Source organism: Lampetra planeri, chromosome 9, assembly GCF_965212315.1.
Source record: "Lampetra planeri chromosome 9, kcLamPlan1.2.h2, whole genome shotgun sequence".
NCBI classification, from domain to species: Eukaryota; Metazoa; Chordata; class Hyperoartia; order Petromyzontiformes; family Petromyzontidae; genus Lampetra; species Lampetra planeri.
Window position 1 is genome coordinate 8,260,846 of NC_136115.1, and position 19,616 is coordinate 8,280,461.

General features: G+C 39.8%; 1 protein-coding gene across 4 annotated transcripts; it reads left to right on the forward strand.

The window, feature by feature from the left end:
- The first annotated feature begins 287 nt into the window (after window positions 1-287).
- Window positions 288-19,346, forward strand: LOC144720658 (interleukin-1 receptor accessory protein-like 1-A). Of its 4 annotated transcripts, none has more exons than XM_078597576.1 (9): window positions 288-913; window positions 3,853-3,970; window positions 4,082-4,328; window positions 4,572-4,740; window positions 6,104-6,266; window positions 6,420-6,488; window positions 8,828-8,963; window positions 14,131-14,279; window positions 18,783-19,346. In XM_078597576.1, the coding sequence occupies exons 2-9, from the start codon at window positions 3,868-3,870 to the stop codon at window positions 18,872-18,874; spliced, it is 1,128 nt and encodes a 375-aa protein (XP_078453702.1). In that variant the 5' UTR covers window positions 288-913; window positions 3,853-3,867; the 3' UTR covers window positions 18,875-19,346. The 4 variants fall into 4 exon arrangements, with proteins under 4 accessions (XP_078453702.1, XP_078453703.1, XP_078453701.1 ...); XM_078597577.1 differs by lacking the exon at window positions 288-913 and adding an exon at window positions 3,030-3,184; XM_078597575.1 differs by lacking the exon at window positions 288-913 and having other exon boundaries at window positions 3,030-3,970.
- Window positions 19,347-19,616: the final 270 nt, after the last annotated feature.

Consider the following 19,616-nt stretch of genomic DNA (forward strand, 5'->3'; position numbering starts at 1 on the left):
TACTTGTTTTGAATACATTTTGACAATCTTTGTTTTAATCTATAGTATTAAGATACAATTCATGAATACAAGTACGTATTACTATAGATATGTATGTAAAGGTATACCCTCATAATGCAATGGTTTGTCTCCCTGGCAATGTGATGACCTGTCATTATTCAGGGTTTAAGGCATTCAAGAATTCCCCTCTTAAACATTGTGGTGAATGTAGTGCCTCTAGTGGCTATATGAGTTATATGAACCCATTGCGGTACAGTATATATAATTCAGCACAATATACGAATACAATAATAATGTATTTATTCGATAAAACATTTGAAAAAGCATAAACCTATTATGCTTCACATGACAGTATAGTTGTTTCGTATGTGCTGTAATTATGAAATCACGCAGCCATTCCTACAAATCATATATCAGTACAGATATCAATCAGTGGCAAGAAATATGCAGACACATAGGTAACGTAATCTAACCTGACAGCAAGTGCCAAATGAAATTAATCAACTCTCGACGAGAGTACGATTATTATTTAATATTAAACCATTTATTACAACAGCACTGATTACACCCTGGCTCTGTGCACTCGATAAAGCGGATGCGTTCGAGGGTTACACCCTGGACGTGATCACGTAGACAAGTGGCATCATACCCTGGCTGCGTGATGACATTATAAAGTACAGCACTACCCTTGCTTGGCTCGGCTGCCATTAACATTTGTGCAGGGTGCAGATTGAAATAGAAGGTTATGCAAGCATATTTTATTGGACGTCACCTTTGCAGTTCCCATTTACAGGTCACGCTTTCTCAGGGAACAAGGAGGGCTGTGCGAAGTCACGGACAACATTCCTTATTCACTCTGTTCTGCTGCTCCTGCCGCTTGGACCGGTGAACCAGCTTCATCGCAATCAAACACGTGCGTCTAGACCACGAACGCGCACGCGCGCGCGCGGGCACGCTCTTGCATCTACGAGTGTTTTATTCAACTCGGGGGATGCGTACGGCTAGTCATTGTTGAATGATGAGCAACTATTCGGCTCGCAGTCCAGAGGTCGCCTGCTCAATTCGACCTCCCGGTGCATCAGCTGAAACAATGCGCGCGTTTGTTCAGTCTCCCCTGCCTCTCTCGGCCAGGGCGTCAGGAGTAGAAAGGATTGACGCCACGTGAAGTCAACTAGCAATGCTAGTGCGTGACAGAGTAGGCCGATATATCCTGCAAGAATGGCCCTCTCTTTCTCTCTCGAGCTGCCTTTAAGTGAAGACCCTTCTGCCAGCCGTAGCATGAACGAACAATTGCTGAAATTTTACCTTCACCTTACTCTATTCAAAATGCAGTGGGGCCTCGGATGTCCAAATGTGCTATTGAGTGGCACTTATTTTCGTTGGTGGTCTCTGTGCCGCAGTTGACATTTCCCTTGTCGTTAAAGGGGTCAGACTCTCCGTGGGAACAATTATTTTTTTGAGATTCATACATTTTATCAATTGTCGGTGGGATGATGGGGAGAGTTGACCCCCTGACCGGGATTTGAACTCGTAACTTTTTCATTGTGATATTGCGTAGGGGTTTTTCTTTACGGTTGTGCTGTACATGCGATGCAACACGAAGGTACATCGGACAGATTTTTTTTTATTGCGAATTGAAGAATCTCCGCATAGCTACACCAAGCTTGGTGCTTGTAAGTCAGTTGGAGGCGATTGTACGTGCACTGTCATTTTTATGTCGGTGAGTTTTTTACGTACAAAGGTAGGTAGTTTTTTTTAAATGAACATCTGCATTGTTTAGACGTAGAAGCCATAGCAGGTGATAAGAACGGCGATGCCGCATGTGTTTTTTATGGCTTCAACGCTGTAAATATAAAATTAGCACACTGTGCAGGAGCAATGCTCTACTGGAAATGTGGGTGGTAAACGGCAGAAGTGATTCACAAGTGTTCTTGACTGACGGTGAAGGAAGATCGAGGGAATTGTGGAGTGATGTGAAAATGGTGTGAGCAGGTACTGTGATGTAGTACTCCGGGCACAGGAACGATTGTTAGAACCGTGAAATAATTGAAGACTTAGATTTGTTTTAAATGAACATATAAATACAGAAACTGAAAACACTGGACATAAAAAAAAATAGACATGCATACACAATTGTGCCCACATTCATTATTGTTAAGCTAAATATCCCCTTTGGGTGTCTTCATTCACACGATGATTCACTCAATGCCTATTTGAATGACATTTCACGTTGATAATGTCGAGTACTACTCGTTTATTGGCTTCACTTGTAAAAAAAAAGGCTGCCCTATGTCGTAAGTCACGGAGGGTTTTTGACCATATTTCACAATGCTGGTGAGTTTGGGTTTGTGAATGGGGAAGGTCTAGGACTGATTCATATATCAGTCACCACTCGTGTGAACTGTGGTTGGGAATTCACCTCAGTTTCCCAAGTCTGTAGTTGTCTCCGCGCTAACCACTACACACCTGCTCCAATTTCACTGTCTGGTGAACAATACGTTATCTTTTACGTATTATCCAGCAGAGCTAAGCCAAGTGAAATATTTGAAGATAATTCTCATACTCCCCAGATAATCTCCAACACTACTAATGATTGTTTGTCAAGGTCTAACTCTATATTTCTACGTATAATAAGATAATTGCTATTGCGAGTTTGTTTGAGTTAAAGCGATGTACAGTACTTATACATTGTTAAATGCTGCTGTGTATTTGTGACACGATGCTACCATCTCGGTGGCCTGGACATGATTACTAGCCAAGCCACAGCACAACGTCAGAGCCAAGTAATATCTGAACATATCCGTCGGGCTCCTTGGATCAACTCGACCTTAGAAATGAGTATTTTGTGCACTGGATGAACATTGACATGTGTGAGAAAAAGAGGCAGTTAGTGTTGCTTGCCAAACAACCCTATTGTGTCCTGTGCTTCCAACGATAGGCGGTCACAATATACCACGGGAGTTTCCTCCCGGCCCCTTGGCTCCTCCCCCCCCCCTAGTACCCTATATAAACATGTGTCTCTAAATAGTCCTCTTCATACGCTACAGTAATTTTTGCTGGAGCAGTCACACCTGATGACGGATGCTTGTGTTGCTTCCGAAGCGTCGTGATTTAATTTAGTTGTTTTCTTATATTTATTTTATTTTGTTTTCAACTACGTGACTTTACCGAAATAACCCAAAGAGTATGAATCCTTGCAGTCATGAAAACTTTAAATCTAGAATCTTCAGGGGAAAGTTGGTATAGTATTGCTATTCCTCCATTCAAGGAGCGCAGGCTTCGGTGGTTTACTTTGCAATCCATAGTATGGACACGTGGTCTATGAGGTTAAACGAGGTGATCCTCGTCTTGTACACATTCTGCACATTGCAGCTTAGCCGCATGAACAGAGTTTAACACGTGTCATGACAGAGGCAGCCAAAGTCGAGGAAATGCTCAAGGGGATGTCTGCCGAGGAGACGGAGTTGATGAAAGTTTGTGGGCAGGTGCTAGACCCAGTGGGTTCTTAACCTTGACTGCAGCCTTGCACCCCTTTGGTTCTTAATCGTAAAAAAAAGTGTAATGTTAATAAATACATAAGTTTGATGAAACAAAGTTAGTTGTACTTACGTGCCCGTGCCTAATTTAGCTTTCGATGGTTTACCTTCAAAAATAATCTGGCATGTCTCGCACCCCCAGAAAGGGCACCTCGCACCCCCAGGGTGCATGCACCCCAGGTTAAGAACCACTGTGCTAGACGGATTGCTGCATCGATGGATGTGAGAGCTCGCGATGGTTTTGAGAGGGATTCATGCAGCAGTGAATTGACTGTAGCTGATGGTGATTTTATGCATTGCTATGTTCCACAAACAGGTTCAAGAAATTGCAATGACGCTGAAGAACAGAATGGGGACATGTCTCTGCATTTTATATTTGTCTATGTCCGCCAACTGCTTAAACTACCAGTCCACAAGGATACCTAAAAACCACGGTCAGTTCATTACAAAGCACATTTCACATTCACACAAGCATCGGTTTTACATTACAGCAATGTTTTATCCAGCGCCGCGTGTTAGTAATCGGTGCAATGTGTGTCTTTCAGTATGCAGCAAGGATAAGATATCACACGTGGAGGCACTAGAGGGTGACGCATCAATGATAGTGTGTGACCTGTCAAATGAAATTTCTACGTCCGATGCCACCGCTGTCAGATGGCACAAGGTTTCAAATGACTCTTCAAGCCAACGGGCTTTAGCATTCGAAGAACACCGCGTTGTGGAGGATGGCCACGCCGTGTGGTTTCTACCAAGTCACAGAGATGATCAAGGGCTTTACGTCTGCCATCTGCAGTGAGTCTAAAGCCTATTGAGTCTCAGAGATCTGAAGGCCAGATATTGCACGAGACAATTACACAGACAGACACACACACACACTTATTCCGAATATATTTTTGTCAGTTTAAATCTTGGGAAAAAAGTGTTTTCCAAATTTTTTTTATTTAATAATCAGTGTACAGATTATATTACGTGCTTTAAGTATTATTGGTATTTTAATCGATTAACATACGAACGGAACTGTCTTCTTTGTTTCAGAAATGCAATTTCCTGCATTAACTTCACAGTGGCTATTACAGAAAACCACCTTTGCTACAGTGGAAATAATCTATACAGTAGCTTTACTAAAAGTGGAAAGAGTAAACGCTTGTTTTGTCCACGTGAAATTCTTCAATTATCAGAAAATGCAAACTTCACTTGGTACAAGGTATTAACGCTCACCAGTTATATGTATGCATTCACTCTCTATTTGTACATCATTTGTTTTTCCTGCAATAGAAGTTCCACATGACTTCTGCTTTTTTCGTCTCATGGGAGTACAAACCTCATGCTGGTAGAAACGTTATCATCGCTGCCATCGCCATCACCTGACTGGTTAGGCTGATGGCCCTAATTTGAACCACTCTGCTCTGTTTATCCATTGTTTTTGTGTCGCAACTTTGTGAATTCCCCCGACCAGTTTTGGTTTAACCCAATGTAGAACTACGTCAATACTGCGTTGGTTCCTCTGATAAGTGTATTGTTTACAAACAGATTTTACAGGTTAGGTCTGAGTACCAAAATATTTTAACATATGCTCCATTGTTAGCAATGTAGTGAACTCATTTAACAGAATCTAGATTTGAAGTTTTCGTGACTGCAGGGATCCATACTCTTTGGTTCTTTCGGTAAAGTCACATAGGTATAATACATGCTCTTTTTAACAGAAAATCATGGAATTTTTTGTACCATGTGACATCTTGGAGTATTTTTTGTTAAATAAAATGTTAGTTCTTTTTCAAAACCTCTACTCATGAAATAAACAAAATATCCACTTTTAATTATTCATTAATTATATTATTAAAGTCAATGCTGTAGAATCTGTAATAATTAACACTGCATCAACTCTGCGTTTAGTCCCCTTGTGAGAGTTTGGCTTTTGAGAAAGACACGGGAGAATGGGAAAGTCCTTTAAAAACACTGGTTATCCTTGCACTTTTGTGGCAAAAAAAATTACATTTAGAAAGAATCTTAATGGTTTCATCATCATCATCATCATAATCAGCCATGCATGACCTTTCCACTGCTGGACAAATGTCTCGCCAAGCCATTGTCCCCTCTCATGGCCTTGCGATGCAACGATCCATCTAGCCCCTGCACACAAGTTGATTTCATCCCTCCATCTCCTCAGTAAATGTACTTCTCGGGTGCTCACGCACCTTTGGCTGCCACTCTGTTGGTAGTCTCGACCACCGGCCATTATTCCTTCTAGCGGTGTGTCCATGCAATCAACTCTGATGCGCCTTGCAGTTGTATGCTTAAAAGGGAGACAAAAAAAACCTCGATGTAACTAATTTTAATAATTGTTATAATGTCTCATGAATATACAATAAATCTCAAATGTGAGTTGTTTGTTATTGTTAAGAGTGATGGCTTTGTGCGCTCTCACGATTTCAACAATACATTGCAGGAGTTAATGTAAGGATCAATGGTATTTCATTGATATTTGTTGAGTGCCAAGCGCCATATCAATGTATGTATTTAATGTAAAATGCCAATTAAAAAGGTTTCTTGTTGCTTATTTGTTGCAGAATTGTAGTGCCATAGATGCGAGGGCAGAGCAGAACAGAGGGAATGAATTGACGATCCACAACGTGACTGTAAAAGATGCGGGGAAATACACATGTGAAGTGCACTTCCAGAAGTTTGGCAGACATCATAAAGCAAGCAAAACATTTAGCCTGCAAGTGAAAGGTAATTAACCAGTTTGGAACGAAACTGATGCATGCCTATTTAATGATTAGAGAAAAACGGCGAGCTAAGTTTGACACTTTTTTTTTCTCCTTTAATATTGCTTTGGTAACACGTAGTATTTCAAACTAATTTGAAGTATATTTTCACGTGTAGAAATTGTGATGGGAAAAAAGCCTCAAATTCTTCAACCTCGAAAGAATAATTCCAGAAACGTTTCTCTTGGTAAGTACATGTGTGAGTCACTCGTTAAAATGTTAATCAGTAATCGGATTCAACTAACACTTGCATTTAAATGCTACTGACAATGTTCCTATAGTGTGAAACTGTAACCAATCGAAATGGAGAAACAATGGCAGTTGGGAGAAATAGAAAATCATCCAAGAAACATAGAAAATCACAATTTGTCATATTCATTTATTCATAATTTCACGTAACGTATATATTATCTAATATAACCTTTTTCAATGCTTGTTTGTTTGCATGTTCACCACAAGTAATGTGTGGTTAATGCAGCTTTGATTCCTTGCAAAAGGTTTCTATTTGGTGTTTGAACATCTCAACACCGCCTGTTTCATTACCAGAAAGGGTTAAACCTATTTCCTAGTTTTTAATAACGTATATTATCATTTTCGTGCTCAAAATATCTCTGAATGTTCTTTCCTTCATAATCCTCAGTTCCTATCTTTTCTCAAGAAGCTAACATCCGACGAAAAAATAAAAATAAAGAGCAAGTCTTTTTTGTGTTGGGCGAAATGAGAAATGTGTGAATTAAAAAGTGAACAAGAACTGAAGGCATTGCATTCATTGTATACTATATTCTACTTTGCCTGGGTAGGTCACTAGAAGGAACAACAATCGATAAGTTAAACTTTCATGGGACAGCATTAACAAGAAGGAACGCATCGCCGGGGAATCCCAACGTGTGATTTGTTCAGTGAATTAACGAATATGCAGCACATCTGAACATCCACATGACCATGGGTGATCATGTAAACATTGAGAAGCAATCATCCAGCAGTAGATTGAGCATGCATTTTGCTGATCATGATTGTAGATTGTGGTGAGTAGGGTTGCCAATATATGGTGATTCTACGATGTATTGTACGATAATCGTATCACCCATTCTGCAAATGTGTTTTATATCGTGATTATCATTGCAAAATAAATATTTTCCTGATTAACTATTTATGAAATAACAAACTCATGAATAAATTCAACTTCTGTGCTTTGCGAAATACATTCTTGAGCAAGTGGTGGCATGGTAGTAATATGACGTAATATTTTTAGCATTCTGTTAATTATTTTGTAAATGATTGTGAATTATAAGACTCATGGCAAGGCTTATGTTGAGTGAACTGCAGCTGAATAACTTTTAAGACATCTTTATTCATACTAGACTTACAGCAAAGCACAAACACAATACAAAAATAATTTGATCTACAATTACAAAGACACCGGAAACTGATATTGTGGTAAGCATCATATAATTTAAACTAATATCGTGTTGGGAAAAACATATATCGTGAAAATCCTATTGGTGAAGAAGATGAAGCATCTGAATATCACTTTCTAGCACTGTAACAAACCTTTGGGGAGAGCTAATGCTGTTTGAAACACAGGGATGCATTGTTATGCAGACACTTAAATATATAGGTCAGGACTACCTGTGGAGTTTTCACGGAAACCTGATGATATTGTATTTTGCTAATGGACTCTTGTAGGTGTTTGTAAATGGACTGCATTTGAATGGCGCACTCTGAAAATGAAGCGTATAACTGCACGTGGGTCTCAATCACAGAGTGAATGGGAATGCAAATTCTGATTAGGAATGATTTGTATTGGATTGGCTTTTTGTGGAATTGAAATATCAGGTCTTATATTTGCAATTGCAGAAAGGCTTTGCACTGGCAATAGAAGGCATTATTAGGAAAGAAAATATAAAATGAAATTTGTAACCCAGAATATTTCTATTATACCACCATCTCGCAACCTAAAATCCCTCTACCCAAGACAGACAAAAACAGCATCACCTGTGTAGCTATACATAATTTTGGGGGAAAATATGTTAGCGAGGGTGTAGTGTGATTCGCACAGCAACCAAGAACATTTGTTTTGCTAGTGCTGATATTCACACACTTCACCAGGCATTTGTTTATTTAGTTATTTTCAGCTGGTGGTCTGGATGAGGCTCAGAGCTTATATAAAGGAGGGCAGGACAGATTCTGATTTCACTTGTTAACCACTGTACCACTATTCCCTACCACCATCACCATGAATGGCATCCACCTCATCAACATGCAGAGCATCGCATGAGTAATTTCACAGATTGTAGTAAAATCTTGTACAAAGATAAAGACATTTAAATGCTGTAGAAATAATAGCATTAATAATGTCCTTTATTTATTCAGGAAAACTTCAATAAGATCACTTCTATTTATCATAATTTTTTTCAAACATAGCTCACACTGTATGCGTTTTTTTTTTAAATAATATTGTATTACATTTATATGTGTATATATTTATACAGTGCTGTATTTCTGATCATTCATTGGCTATTGCAGGTCAGGCAGTAAACATAACTTGCAAGGTTATGTACAACCTTGGCCACGATTTATATCCTCTGGTGTGGTGGACATCCAATGGAAATTTCATTGAGGACAATCAAGAAGAAAACGGCCTAATTGAGAGCAGTTACAGGTAAAATTTGCTTCTTATATTTGTGTCGTGATAACAACTTTTTATTAACACCGCATGACTTTCCGTGTAAGTATTGTGCATTCAAACTCTGGCGCTATCACACGTGTGCCTTGGATACACCATGTGCCACACAGTACCCACCGTGGCATGCAGTAATTGTTGAGCACCACACACCGTAATGCTTACATAAGGTGCGCAAGAAGTCCAGCATGCATAAACTGCACCACAAAACCACTGGAAGTCAAATCCTGCACGTGATAATGTATCTGTTAGGGCTTAAATCCTGAACTCAAAAACATGTGACAAACATCTTGATAATTGATGTCCAGGGAAACACTACTAATTAAAAAAAAACATTTATCATTCATCTTGTGTTTCTGATTCATTTATGCATTACATACTTCTTATTCATGAATGCTAAAAGTAATTGGTGTGCAAGGCTCTTGCTAGATTTGCTCATCACCATGATCATCAGCTCGAACGAAGGTCTCCCCAATTCATTGCCATCCCTCACAGTCTCACGATCCCAGTCCATCTCGCTCTTGCACGTGTGCTGAGCTCATCACTGTGTCTCTCACATCATAGCTCTTCCTCTTAGGTGTATTTTGTCCTTGGCGCTGCCATTCCATTGTCAGTCTCGACCATCATCCATCATTCCTTCCAGCGATGTAGTCTCCCCAAATCCACGTACTTTTTTAAATGTTGTATTTGTTGACTGAGCTGCGTGTTCCTCTTCTGTCTCTGATTGTAACTGAAAACATTCTTTTTAATTTTCATAGTTTTCAGCTTTACTTTCACTTTGCCAGCGTCAATGTTTCCAATATATATATGTCATAGTGGGTGAAAAGTGTTGTGTGAACCCTTTCTTCTTCGGGCACATTTTGATGATTCCAGATCACTGAAGGCACAAAACAGAAAAAAAACTGCGGTTGTAGGCTTTATCTCTGTCAACCAAAAAAAAGCCGAAGTCATTTTTGGCTCAAATGAGCATTATCTTTGTGGTGCAGTGTTGTCTCTGTGTTTTTGTGGTGTGGTCATGTCCTTGTGTGTATGTGCTTTTGCGCACATGTAGCATATATCGAAACCTATAACATGTGCGCACAATATTTGTATGCATTAATACGGTCGTGAATTCATACGCTCAAGTATGTGTACGGGTCTGTTTAAATCATGAGTTCGCTTTGAAGTAAATTGGTGATCCATTACGTACACTAGGTGGCTGTTTTTGATAAATGAAAATAATGTACGTAAAAGCATTTTCTAAACCTCTTAGGAAATACATTTTCTCTCAGCCATTTTTCTAAGAATAAATCAGGAGTTTAACAAGATGAGTGGGAGGGTCAAAGGTGATTTGTAGAAGGGACATACCACGTAGATTCATACAAAAATATGCTATGATTATAAAAGCCATTTTGCAGAACACGCACATAGACATGCAAAGACATGAGAACACTTTAATAATTTCAGTTCACTGAGAATGTATATAATTTAGAAACACCAGAAATGGGTGAGTTTAAATAATGAGGCAGGTGCATTTGCCATGACGATACTTAGATAGATGGTGGGCATTTTCAAAATTTGGTTCAAATTTGTCAGCGTTGTGGGCAGTGTTTTTCATTAAAATGGCTTTCAGCAAACATCATAAAAGCATTTACCGGGAAGTGGACTTTCTTGATGCCACATTAATTACAGGTTTATTTCGAGATTAATTTAGATCCTTAATGTGTGGTATACAGAATACCCTGTGAGTACACACAATGCATACAGATTTCTCTTTGTGAAGACGAGATGCCATGGCATACCTTGCAATATTAAATAACTTGCCGTGCAAGGTTGCACATTTTGAAGGTATATACAGTCAGTATTTTAATTACAGTACTTTGTTTTAGCAGATGTATGATAATACCAGCACTTATTAAAAACAAAAACTAGCACTGGTTGGGTTGTAGTCCTTGTCCACTGATTATAAATGACCTCTGGACACACATATCCCACATTTGTATGCATTAATAATGATTTTGCCATGGTTTAATGAGTACCACACTGGACTTGCAATCTAGAAGTTGCTGGTGCGATCTCCCGACTTGGCAGTACAAATAATGGGCAAGTTTCTGTACACCCAACAGTATCAATGGGTGCACCACAGTTAGGGGATTGGCAGGTCACACGTGGTGGGGTAAAGTGTGAGTACTCCCCCACCTTTTCTAAGATGTCTGGCTATCATGGATTATTTGGCCAAAATTCCCTCTCCAGGGGTTTCGTAGAGCTCCCTCTTGTGGAGACACTTTCTGCAGCAGTGGTGTGAGCAGGGACATGCATAGTTGCGGCTCTAATTTTAAAGTTGTCATTATTCAAGGTGCATTTTCACACCGTTTCACGTTTACTGTACATACTGGTACAAATGCACGATTTATGTGAAAACGAAATTATGGGGTTCGCAAGAAGCCATTGTGGGACTTTACCAAATACCAAGGCCAACATTAGCACACCGTGCACATTACGCAGTTGAAGTGACACCTGCAAAATCGGAACTGCAATTGCTTCAGAACATTACCTCGTCTTCAATGAGAGAGAAATTACATCTCTGAAAAATGCATATCGACCTTGGTAGATGTAGCGGATTTCATTGGATAGATTTGAAATAATTGCTTTCACCTCTCCCATCACAATGTTTCCATATTGTCTTGCATGTGTTTGTAAGCATGTATGTGTTATGATTATTCATGCATATGAATACATAAAAACGTAAAGATAGTAAAATTGGGGTGCCACATTGGCGAGATGTTAACTACCTCGCCTAGTATACTGGAAGATTGGGGGTTTAATCCCGACCCTGACGCCTGTATATTGGGACTTTGCATGTTCTCCCCGTTGTCACATCGATTTTTCTCCGGGTTTCCCCTCCACATTTACAAACATGCGTTTCAAGTATTTGGCTGCTGTACATTTCCAAGTGATGAGCCACATTGTTGAGCTATCATTTGCGGCCAGCTCGCTCCTGAAAAATAGTTGTATAGCTCAGTGGGCTTTACCTGCTAAAATAAAAACAGTGTAGTATAATAATAGTTTTTTCCCATTTTTTTGGCAACAAAACAGGTGTTAAGATACTCTTTGGTTCTTTCGGTAAAGTCACGTAGGTAGAAGAATAAAATAATAGATCACGACGTTTCGATCGCAACACAAGCAATCGTCATCAGGTGGGACAACCACAGCAAAAAAAACTGCTGAGTAGGCGAGATATCTGCCGTGGCACGAGGTTATATAGGCCTCGGCAGTAGGGGGGGAGAGACAAGGGTGGGGGGGGCAGAAAGTGGACCCCGCAGCAGCACCCGGGTCACTGGAGTAAAGTGGGCCAACGCGGCAGCACTGGAGAAATCGGCTGCAGGGGGGGGAGAGAGAAGGGGGGGGGGCAGAAAGTGGACCCCGCCTCCTCCTCCCCTTCTCTCCTCCCCCCTACTACCGAGGCCTATATATCCTCGTGCCACGGCAGATTTCTCGCCTACTTCAGCAGTTTTTTCTTGCTGTGGTTGTCCCACCTAATGACGATTGCTTGTGTTGCGATCGAAACGTCGTGATCTATTATTTATCTACCTACGTGACTTTACCGAAAGAACCAAAGCGTATGGATTCCTGCAGTCAAGAAAGCTTCAAATCAAGGTGTTGAGATGTTAAAACACCAAACTGAAACCTTTTACAAAGAATCATGTCTGCATTAACCACAATGCTTGTGGTCAGAATGCAAACAAAAAACATACTCTGATAATATATGCATTGTCCTTGAAACTGATTGGTCCACACCAGAGACATCTTTCTTTTGAGCCTAGTCTCAAACGGTGTTAGCCATGGCCTGGTATCAAACGTAGAAGTATTTATGTTTTAATTACAACATATACAGTATTCCAGATTTCAAATACAGTTCTATGTCAAGTGTATATATGGCAGAAGCATTGCATAAAAAATTGGAAGGGATTGGGTTGACTTTACGTCTTACAATATTGTATTTATAAAATATTAAAACACAAAGTGTTTTTTTCCCAATTACATGTCTCTCGAGAGAGAAATGTGGGAGGCTAAGGGGCTATTGCAACAACCACAAACACCCTGGAGTATTTGTAGAAAAGCATATAAATCTATAATGTGTATATAAGCACACACACACACACAAGGACATCTAGCATATCCGTGCTCTCAGTGTGGATCACGCCCTAATGGGCATTCCAAGCCAATACAGCGGCTGCACATAAAAACGAAGATGTAGATATTAAATGGCATGTGTCTTTGTTATCATTTGCCTCGTGGCCATTTGCTTTATACCAAATTGTCTTGCCACGTAGAAGACCCCTGTGGGATGCAGAGCTGTATTTGTGGGGCCCATTTCTGTAGAGATGTGCTTGGTGCAATGCTTTGCTTGTGACTTTATGAAGCGTTGCTATAAGTTTAACTATTTGTTTGGAGGTTTCAGAAGTAGCATATACTGTTGGCGATTCCCCAAATTGTTCATTTACACACGTTCAAATACACAACCACAAGGTTCTATTTGCAAATATTCACAGGATTACCAATTTCTACATTGTGCATAATACAGGTTTATGGGTTAGACCACCACCCGACATAGCCAATTAGTAAGGTTTGTCACGTAAACAGAACATGCCAATTCGTTACAAGTATAGCACACCGATGTGTTGGAGAGCGAATCCACAACATTTAAAAATCTATATTGTGGCATTAAAAAAAGGATGTTGTTACCAAACTGATGAAATGTCACTCGATTTGCATCTTGTTTTAAGTCACAAATACAAAGCTTCACCAATCAGGATCCTTTTCCCATTTCTTCTTTTTACTCGAAAAAATACCACAAAAATCCCCAAGCATGTACCCCCACATACACCCGACTCCTGAGTCATAGAGCAGGCTGTATTGCACAGCTTCCTCCGTTGTTTGCTTTGTCTACTTTACAAAGTTATAGTACATTAAAATTTAAACATCGCATTGATTTGCATTGTACTCTGGTAATGTCGAAGGTGAAGACACAACGATAACACACAGGCAAAACAAACGTTGGTGTTAATTTATTGTTTTTTTTGGCAAATTACATGATGGGTAAGGAAAATGTCACGAGATAAAAACTAATTCTGCAATTGTGTTCTGTTTTGTACTGTGCGTACAGGAATGTGTCCTCCAATGAGACTTGTTCTGTCATTGAAAGGACATTGACAATCAACAAAGTACAGCCCAACCATCTTGCCTACACCTTTACTTGCTTTGCACAGAATGGAGTTGGGATGAATTCTGCAAGCGTACGCTTACAGCAACAATGTGAGTGTGAATTTAAATGTATTATTTCAAAAAAGATGCTCGTTTGGTAATTGCGTACACACGTTGCTGTAAGTTCGGATGCTTATTGCTGTAGAAGCAAGGTGAATGGGCTTCCTAAACCAAGCAGGAAATAAGTGGTCTTCAAGACAATAATTAAATTCAGTCCGGAGCTTTTCCTGGATCTAATATTCATTTGTGGTGTCATCCACCCGAACTCATTCAAACATTCCCATCTCAAATTACACCCAAAACAAATACTTATTAAGATTTGCATGACTTTCATTAATCATAAAATGAGCATGAGCAAGACTTGGATAATGCAATTTAAAGGAATATTAGATTATTTATTAAATTTAAAAGAGATATCGTACTTTCGTTATTGTAATTTGTTTTTAATACTTTGTCTATAGTGTGCACGACTTTGTCATACACAACCATGAGTGCCACACCAGGTGGACTGAGTGTTGTGGATTTTTGTGCAGCGATAGTTATGCTGTTAGAAAAAATGTTAACAACACTTATACTTGTGTGAATATTTGTTGCGTGGGAGGGGTTTTGATTAATACTGTAGCACTGGTGGTTGTTCTTGAATTGAATGTTTTTTGGCATCAACCAGAAATTCAACTTTTGAAGTAGATATATTGTAAGTGATCAAAGCTTTCAGAATGGAATAAAACGGAAAAAAACTACTTGCCTTTTACTTGCTTCATAAAAAGTTCATTATTTTTTGGAACCACTTTTCCTCTCACCTTGCTGGAAAAGCTGAGTTATTAGTTCTGCTTTTCCTGCTCTTTCGCCTCAATGTTTGGCTACAATTCAGAAATAAAGCATCATTCGAACTCGTAGAGAGTTTTTACCAAGTTGTTCGAGGTCGTTGTCATGTCTATGGGTGGTTGATTCATAGAGCATTATCTTTTGAGTGTTCTAGATACATGTTGAGGCCATTGAATTAGGGACCTCTTTATGTTGAGATAGAATAGCTTGACATGCAGTGAATCTCAAATCACTCAATGTCTGACCTTGTGAAACCTTGTCAGCCCAGTCACCGTTCTCGTTGCTTGTACTAGAAATCTCACTTAGTCATATTCCGCAGTGTTTAACAACCATAGGACAACGTTAAAATGCAGGTGTTGTAATGATAGCTCTCACGAGACAGCACTGACTACACCAATCTGTTTTAAATTCAATATTCGCATCCTATTGTCCCTCTTTTTTTGAGTAAAACCCTGAGATACTTGAACTTTGCCGCGTAATTCTGGGGAACTCAACTAACGCGCAGAGTGCTCTGGACGGCGCATCTTGGGAACTCCATGACTTGGTCTCACAACATTAATTTGCGAATACTTCTCGTGGCAGAAGCCAAAATAGCCAAGTCACCTGCAAACCGCAGGACGACCCGATTCTGGGCACTCTTTGTCTCGGTTGCATTTTTTTTATATTGTGCATTTAAATAATGAAAAGGAGATGTGATAAGATGCACCCTTGTCTAGGTCCAACGACCACAGTGAAGATATTTCACTGAATACCTTGAAGATGTGTTGGAGTTTTGTACGGGAACAATAGCTAACCATTCACTCCATACCCTTATAGACCCTGCCAGATATCGACGCGGAACCAATGTTAAACGCTTGTTTTACGTCCACCGAACAAATGTAGACATGGTTTGCATACTCCGGCAATTCATCGTAAACTTAATGGAGAGTGAATAGTTGGTTGGATGTGTCTTGAATTACTCTAAAATTGCTCTGCCCTTCGTAACGAATTCCCTATTAATATCAGGGGAAACGTGTTGATGTTCTCTGTTGAGAGCTATAACCACCTCACCCAAGAATGTTGTATACTCTTACTCAACACTTAGTACGTAGACCTTTATAGTGATCAGCAATTTACGGCAATCAAGACCTACCCCAAATAACTGCTACTCCCTTGATGACGGGCTTCCATCTACCCATTCTCTCAGCCAACACCAGCAGAGAAGAACTCCCACTCTTCTATACCGACTGGTCTGATATCGCATCTCCAAGTAGTAGAGACTGATTATATCTAGACAGTACATTTGATCCTCATCTCTAAGACCCCATTTAGTGATGAAGTTGTTCGAGTGGTCAATTTTAGGATGCCATAGCTGCTGTCAGATCTGTGTTGGCTTACGTCAATTTCCTTGCTGGCAGCCACTACGAGTGACAAAATCATGGCCGGTGAAGATTCTTGTCGTAGCTCTTTTGGGTCGAAGCCAGCCAATATCCAAGAGAGCAGAGAGCCACAAGACATCGGCATAGCACTACCAAGTTACTATTGAATGTATGGTAGTAATATAGTATAATTTTGCAAGGAATCATGTCTGCATTAACCACATATACTTGTGGTGAACATGCAAACAAAATGATAATGCAACTCACTCAAGACATACAATGGGAAGTTCAGACATTTCTGCTTGGATCTTGCTGTCCACTCCTTGAGGGTGTTCGTCATACGGACGCCTGGATGGCGACCCACTGCCATTCAAGTCACAGTGTCAGGGGCAAGCACTGGGCACGAGTGCCGTTGTGTAGGACGCAGAATGGAGATGGCGATTTTGTGTTGAAGTGAAATTGAGAGAGCGTTCACACGCAATAAACGAAAGAGCGACTCGGCTTCTTTTCGTAGAGCAACAATGGTGGAAGTCATCTAGAATTAGTCAAACAAAGAGGGGGGTGTTAATTTCAGACCCAGGGACGCAACCCTAGTTTTACCATGACAGGATAATATTTGTCGAATACTGTTTTTCTTCCAACACGGCATTTTTCAATAATCTAATCCCCGTGTTCGGTGAGGTCTGTCTGTTACATTATTATCAACGTAATCGAGCAGCTTCAAGGTCTTTATTCAGCGGTAGATTGACCAAGGCTGATAATGGTGATGCTAATAATCAAAGGTCAATAGGCCATTACTAATCTGGAAAAAAAATCGTAGGTTTCATGCACAAAGCCATAGCCAGGCTAATTCGTTTGCATGTACTGGAACAACTAATTTTATCATGTAACTCAGTGTTGATATGGAGATGTGATTGGAAACGTATTTTTCAAATCTGCTATTGCAGTGCCAACGCACTAATAAACGTATCATCCAATTGCATACATTTTAATAAAATATGTAATAAGTGCATATTTTGACAAGTCACAAGTAAATACAGTAAAACCCTTGCAAAGTATTCCTGCTTGTGATTATACTTGTTCTCGAGTATATGGGAAAACAAATTCAATGATGTTGGTTTACTTCCTCAGAATTTCAACACTGGTTATGTGTATTTTAGAAGTGATCTGATGCATTTTATTCAACTAAATGCATTGCATTTTAAAACATCTTCTAAATGCGATGTTTATGGCATGGTGGCCTGTGTTCATGGGCATAAGTATTGCAGCTGTATACTTCCGCTGGAATCGGGAGTGCTTTTAACATTTAGGTCAGTGGAAACTAGTGTAGTTTAGTAGTTAGAATGCGCAGATGCCACTGGTAAAAAAAACGCCCATCATTTAAGGAACATCTCCTAAGAGATAGTGGTCAATCTCTTTTCTGGGAAGAGACCAAGAGTGCAAGAGGGTTCAGAACTAAGCGTAAAGTGGGAAGATGAGGGAGGATAAGCATTTAGACCTTGGCACACTTTTTGCCGAGATATTAGCAGGGGGAGCTTGCCTGTCTGTGTCATAATCTTATCATATATTCAGGACTTTATCAACACATCAGCATTCAAGCGTGGACTGAGGTAACACGCTTGTAGGTATATGGAATTTCAATGTGACCGTTTTTTTTCGCTTGCGAAATCAAGACCACTTACGTGGCATGCTACCTGCCTTCCTTCAATTTGCAATAAATACCGCACGATGTCCGTGCGCAATGAAAGATAGCTCTTACTCAGGATATACTGTCGTTTGAGAAGGAATGGCATCAAGTTGTGATACTGAATTTGACGCGCTGGTATTCCAATGTGTTCACTTTGTTTTGAAATGTACAGTGTAGAGAGTATGGATCCAATGAGTCATGAGCAATTGCAAGAAAACAACATTTCAGTGGAAGGGAAGATTGGGGGTGGAGATTAGGTTAAAGAGAGTTGAGGCGGGGGGGGATTAATAACAATGGGCATTACAATATTCGTAGCCTAATTAAAGACGTGACACCAAATGCAATCCAAGCGAGGCATATTTGAGCCTTTTCCATTTTAAAATTGAGCCGATTCTCGTCGGAACTCAACATCTTTCATCCGTCACATCGTGAACTCACATGCTGTTCAACTCACACTCAAAAGTCAAAGCAGTGCAACGTCTCGGTGCGTCCATACCAGAGTACGGCACGTGTTGCCATGGTAAGGACCTATAGACCCCTTTAACATGGTGATTGATGTGTACAACCTATAACCCGCTGCTGATTTGCGATGAATGCTGCCGTTTGAAGATATTGCGCTGAAATGCATAACAATTTCACCCATTTGACTGCAAGCTCACACCGTCTGCTCGCCTGTTTTCTCAGGTTCAAGCACGGGCGTCAGATCCAATGCATCAAAAAAGGGCCTTTACAGAATTCTTTTTTTTGTGCTGCCCTTCTTCATACTCTTATTATAAAACTAAATTGTATTTTTAGCAGAATGTTTCGGCTATCTTTGCACTCCTTTCCCCTATGTAATTTGAGCACGTAACATACAGAAACATGATTCACATACAGTGTATATATTGTTTGAAAAAATATAAATAATTACGTTTTGTGGTGTTAAATTTGAAGCATGCGTACCATATGCTCGGTGTTGATTGCAGACAGCCCATGTAATAAACATTCCCTGAATATAATTAGACATGTTTTAATAAAGCGCAATGTATATTTACAAAGGGTATTCATGATTTCTGTCTTTTAACTATGCAATGTACAACTGGGAAAATGTATATATTACAATATAACATTATTTTTCATATTCATGTAATTAAATGTATAAAAAAGTGTCATTGGTAAAATTAATTGTCGTAAACCGTAAAAAAAAATTATGCAAATAAAGTGGAAAATTATTGTGGCAGCTACGAATACAGATATCTCAATCACAAAGTGTGCCCGTTCTCACTTTATATTACATCGTCAGCCTGCAAACAACACACTGTGGCTTTTCCAAAACTTGCAAAATGGTCGTTAATGAAAGAGGGAACAAGTAGTGGGGGTTTTGTCCTATATATATATATTCATAGTAGGTGCTGCTATGGTGAAACGGTTAGCCCGCTCGACTTGCAATCTCGAGGTCGCCCCGTTTTCTCGGCGCAGCATTTGAAGCAATGGGCACGTTTATCAGCTCTTTATTGCGCACCAAGCAGTATGAATGGT

Coding starts and splice junctions, on each gene's coding strand:
- LOC144720658 (XM_078597575.1), top strand. CDS start 3,817: ATGGTGATTTTATGCATTGCTATGTTCCACAAACAGGTTCAAGAAATT. Junction 4,329..4,571: donor CTTTACGTCTGCCATCTGCA/GTGAGTCTAAAG, acceptor TCTTTGTTTCAG/AAATGCAATTTCCTGCATTA. Junction 4,741..6,103: donor CAAACTTCACTTGGTACAAG/GTATTAACGCTC, acceptor TATTTGTTGCAG/AATTGTAGTGCCATAGATGC.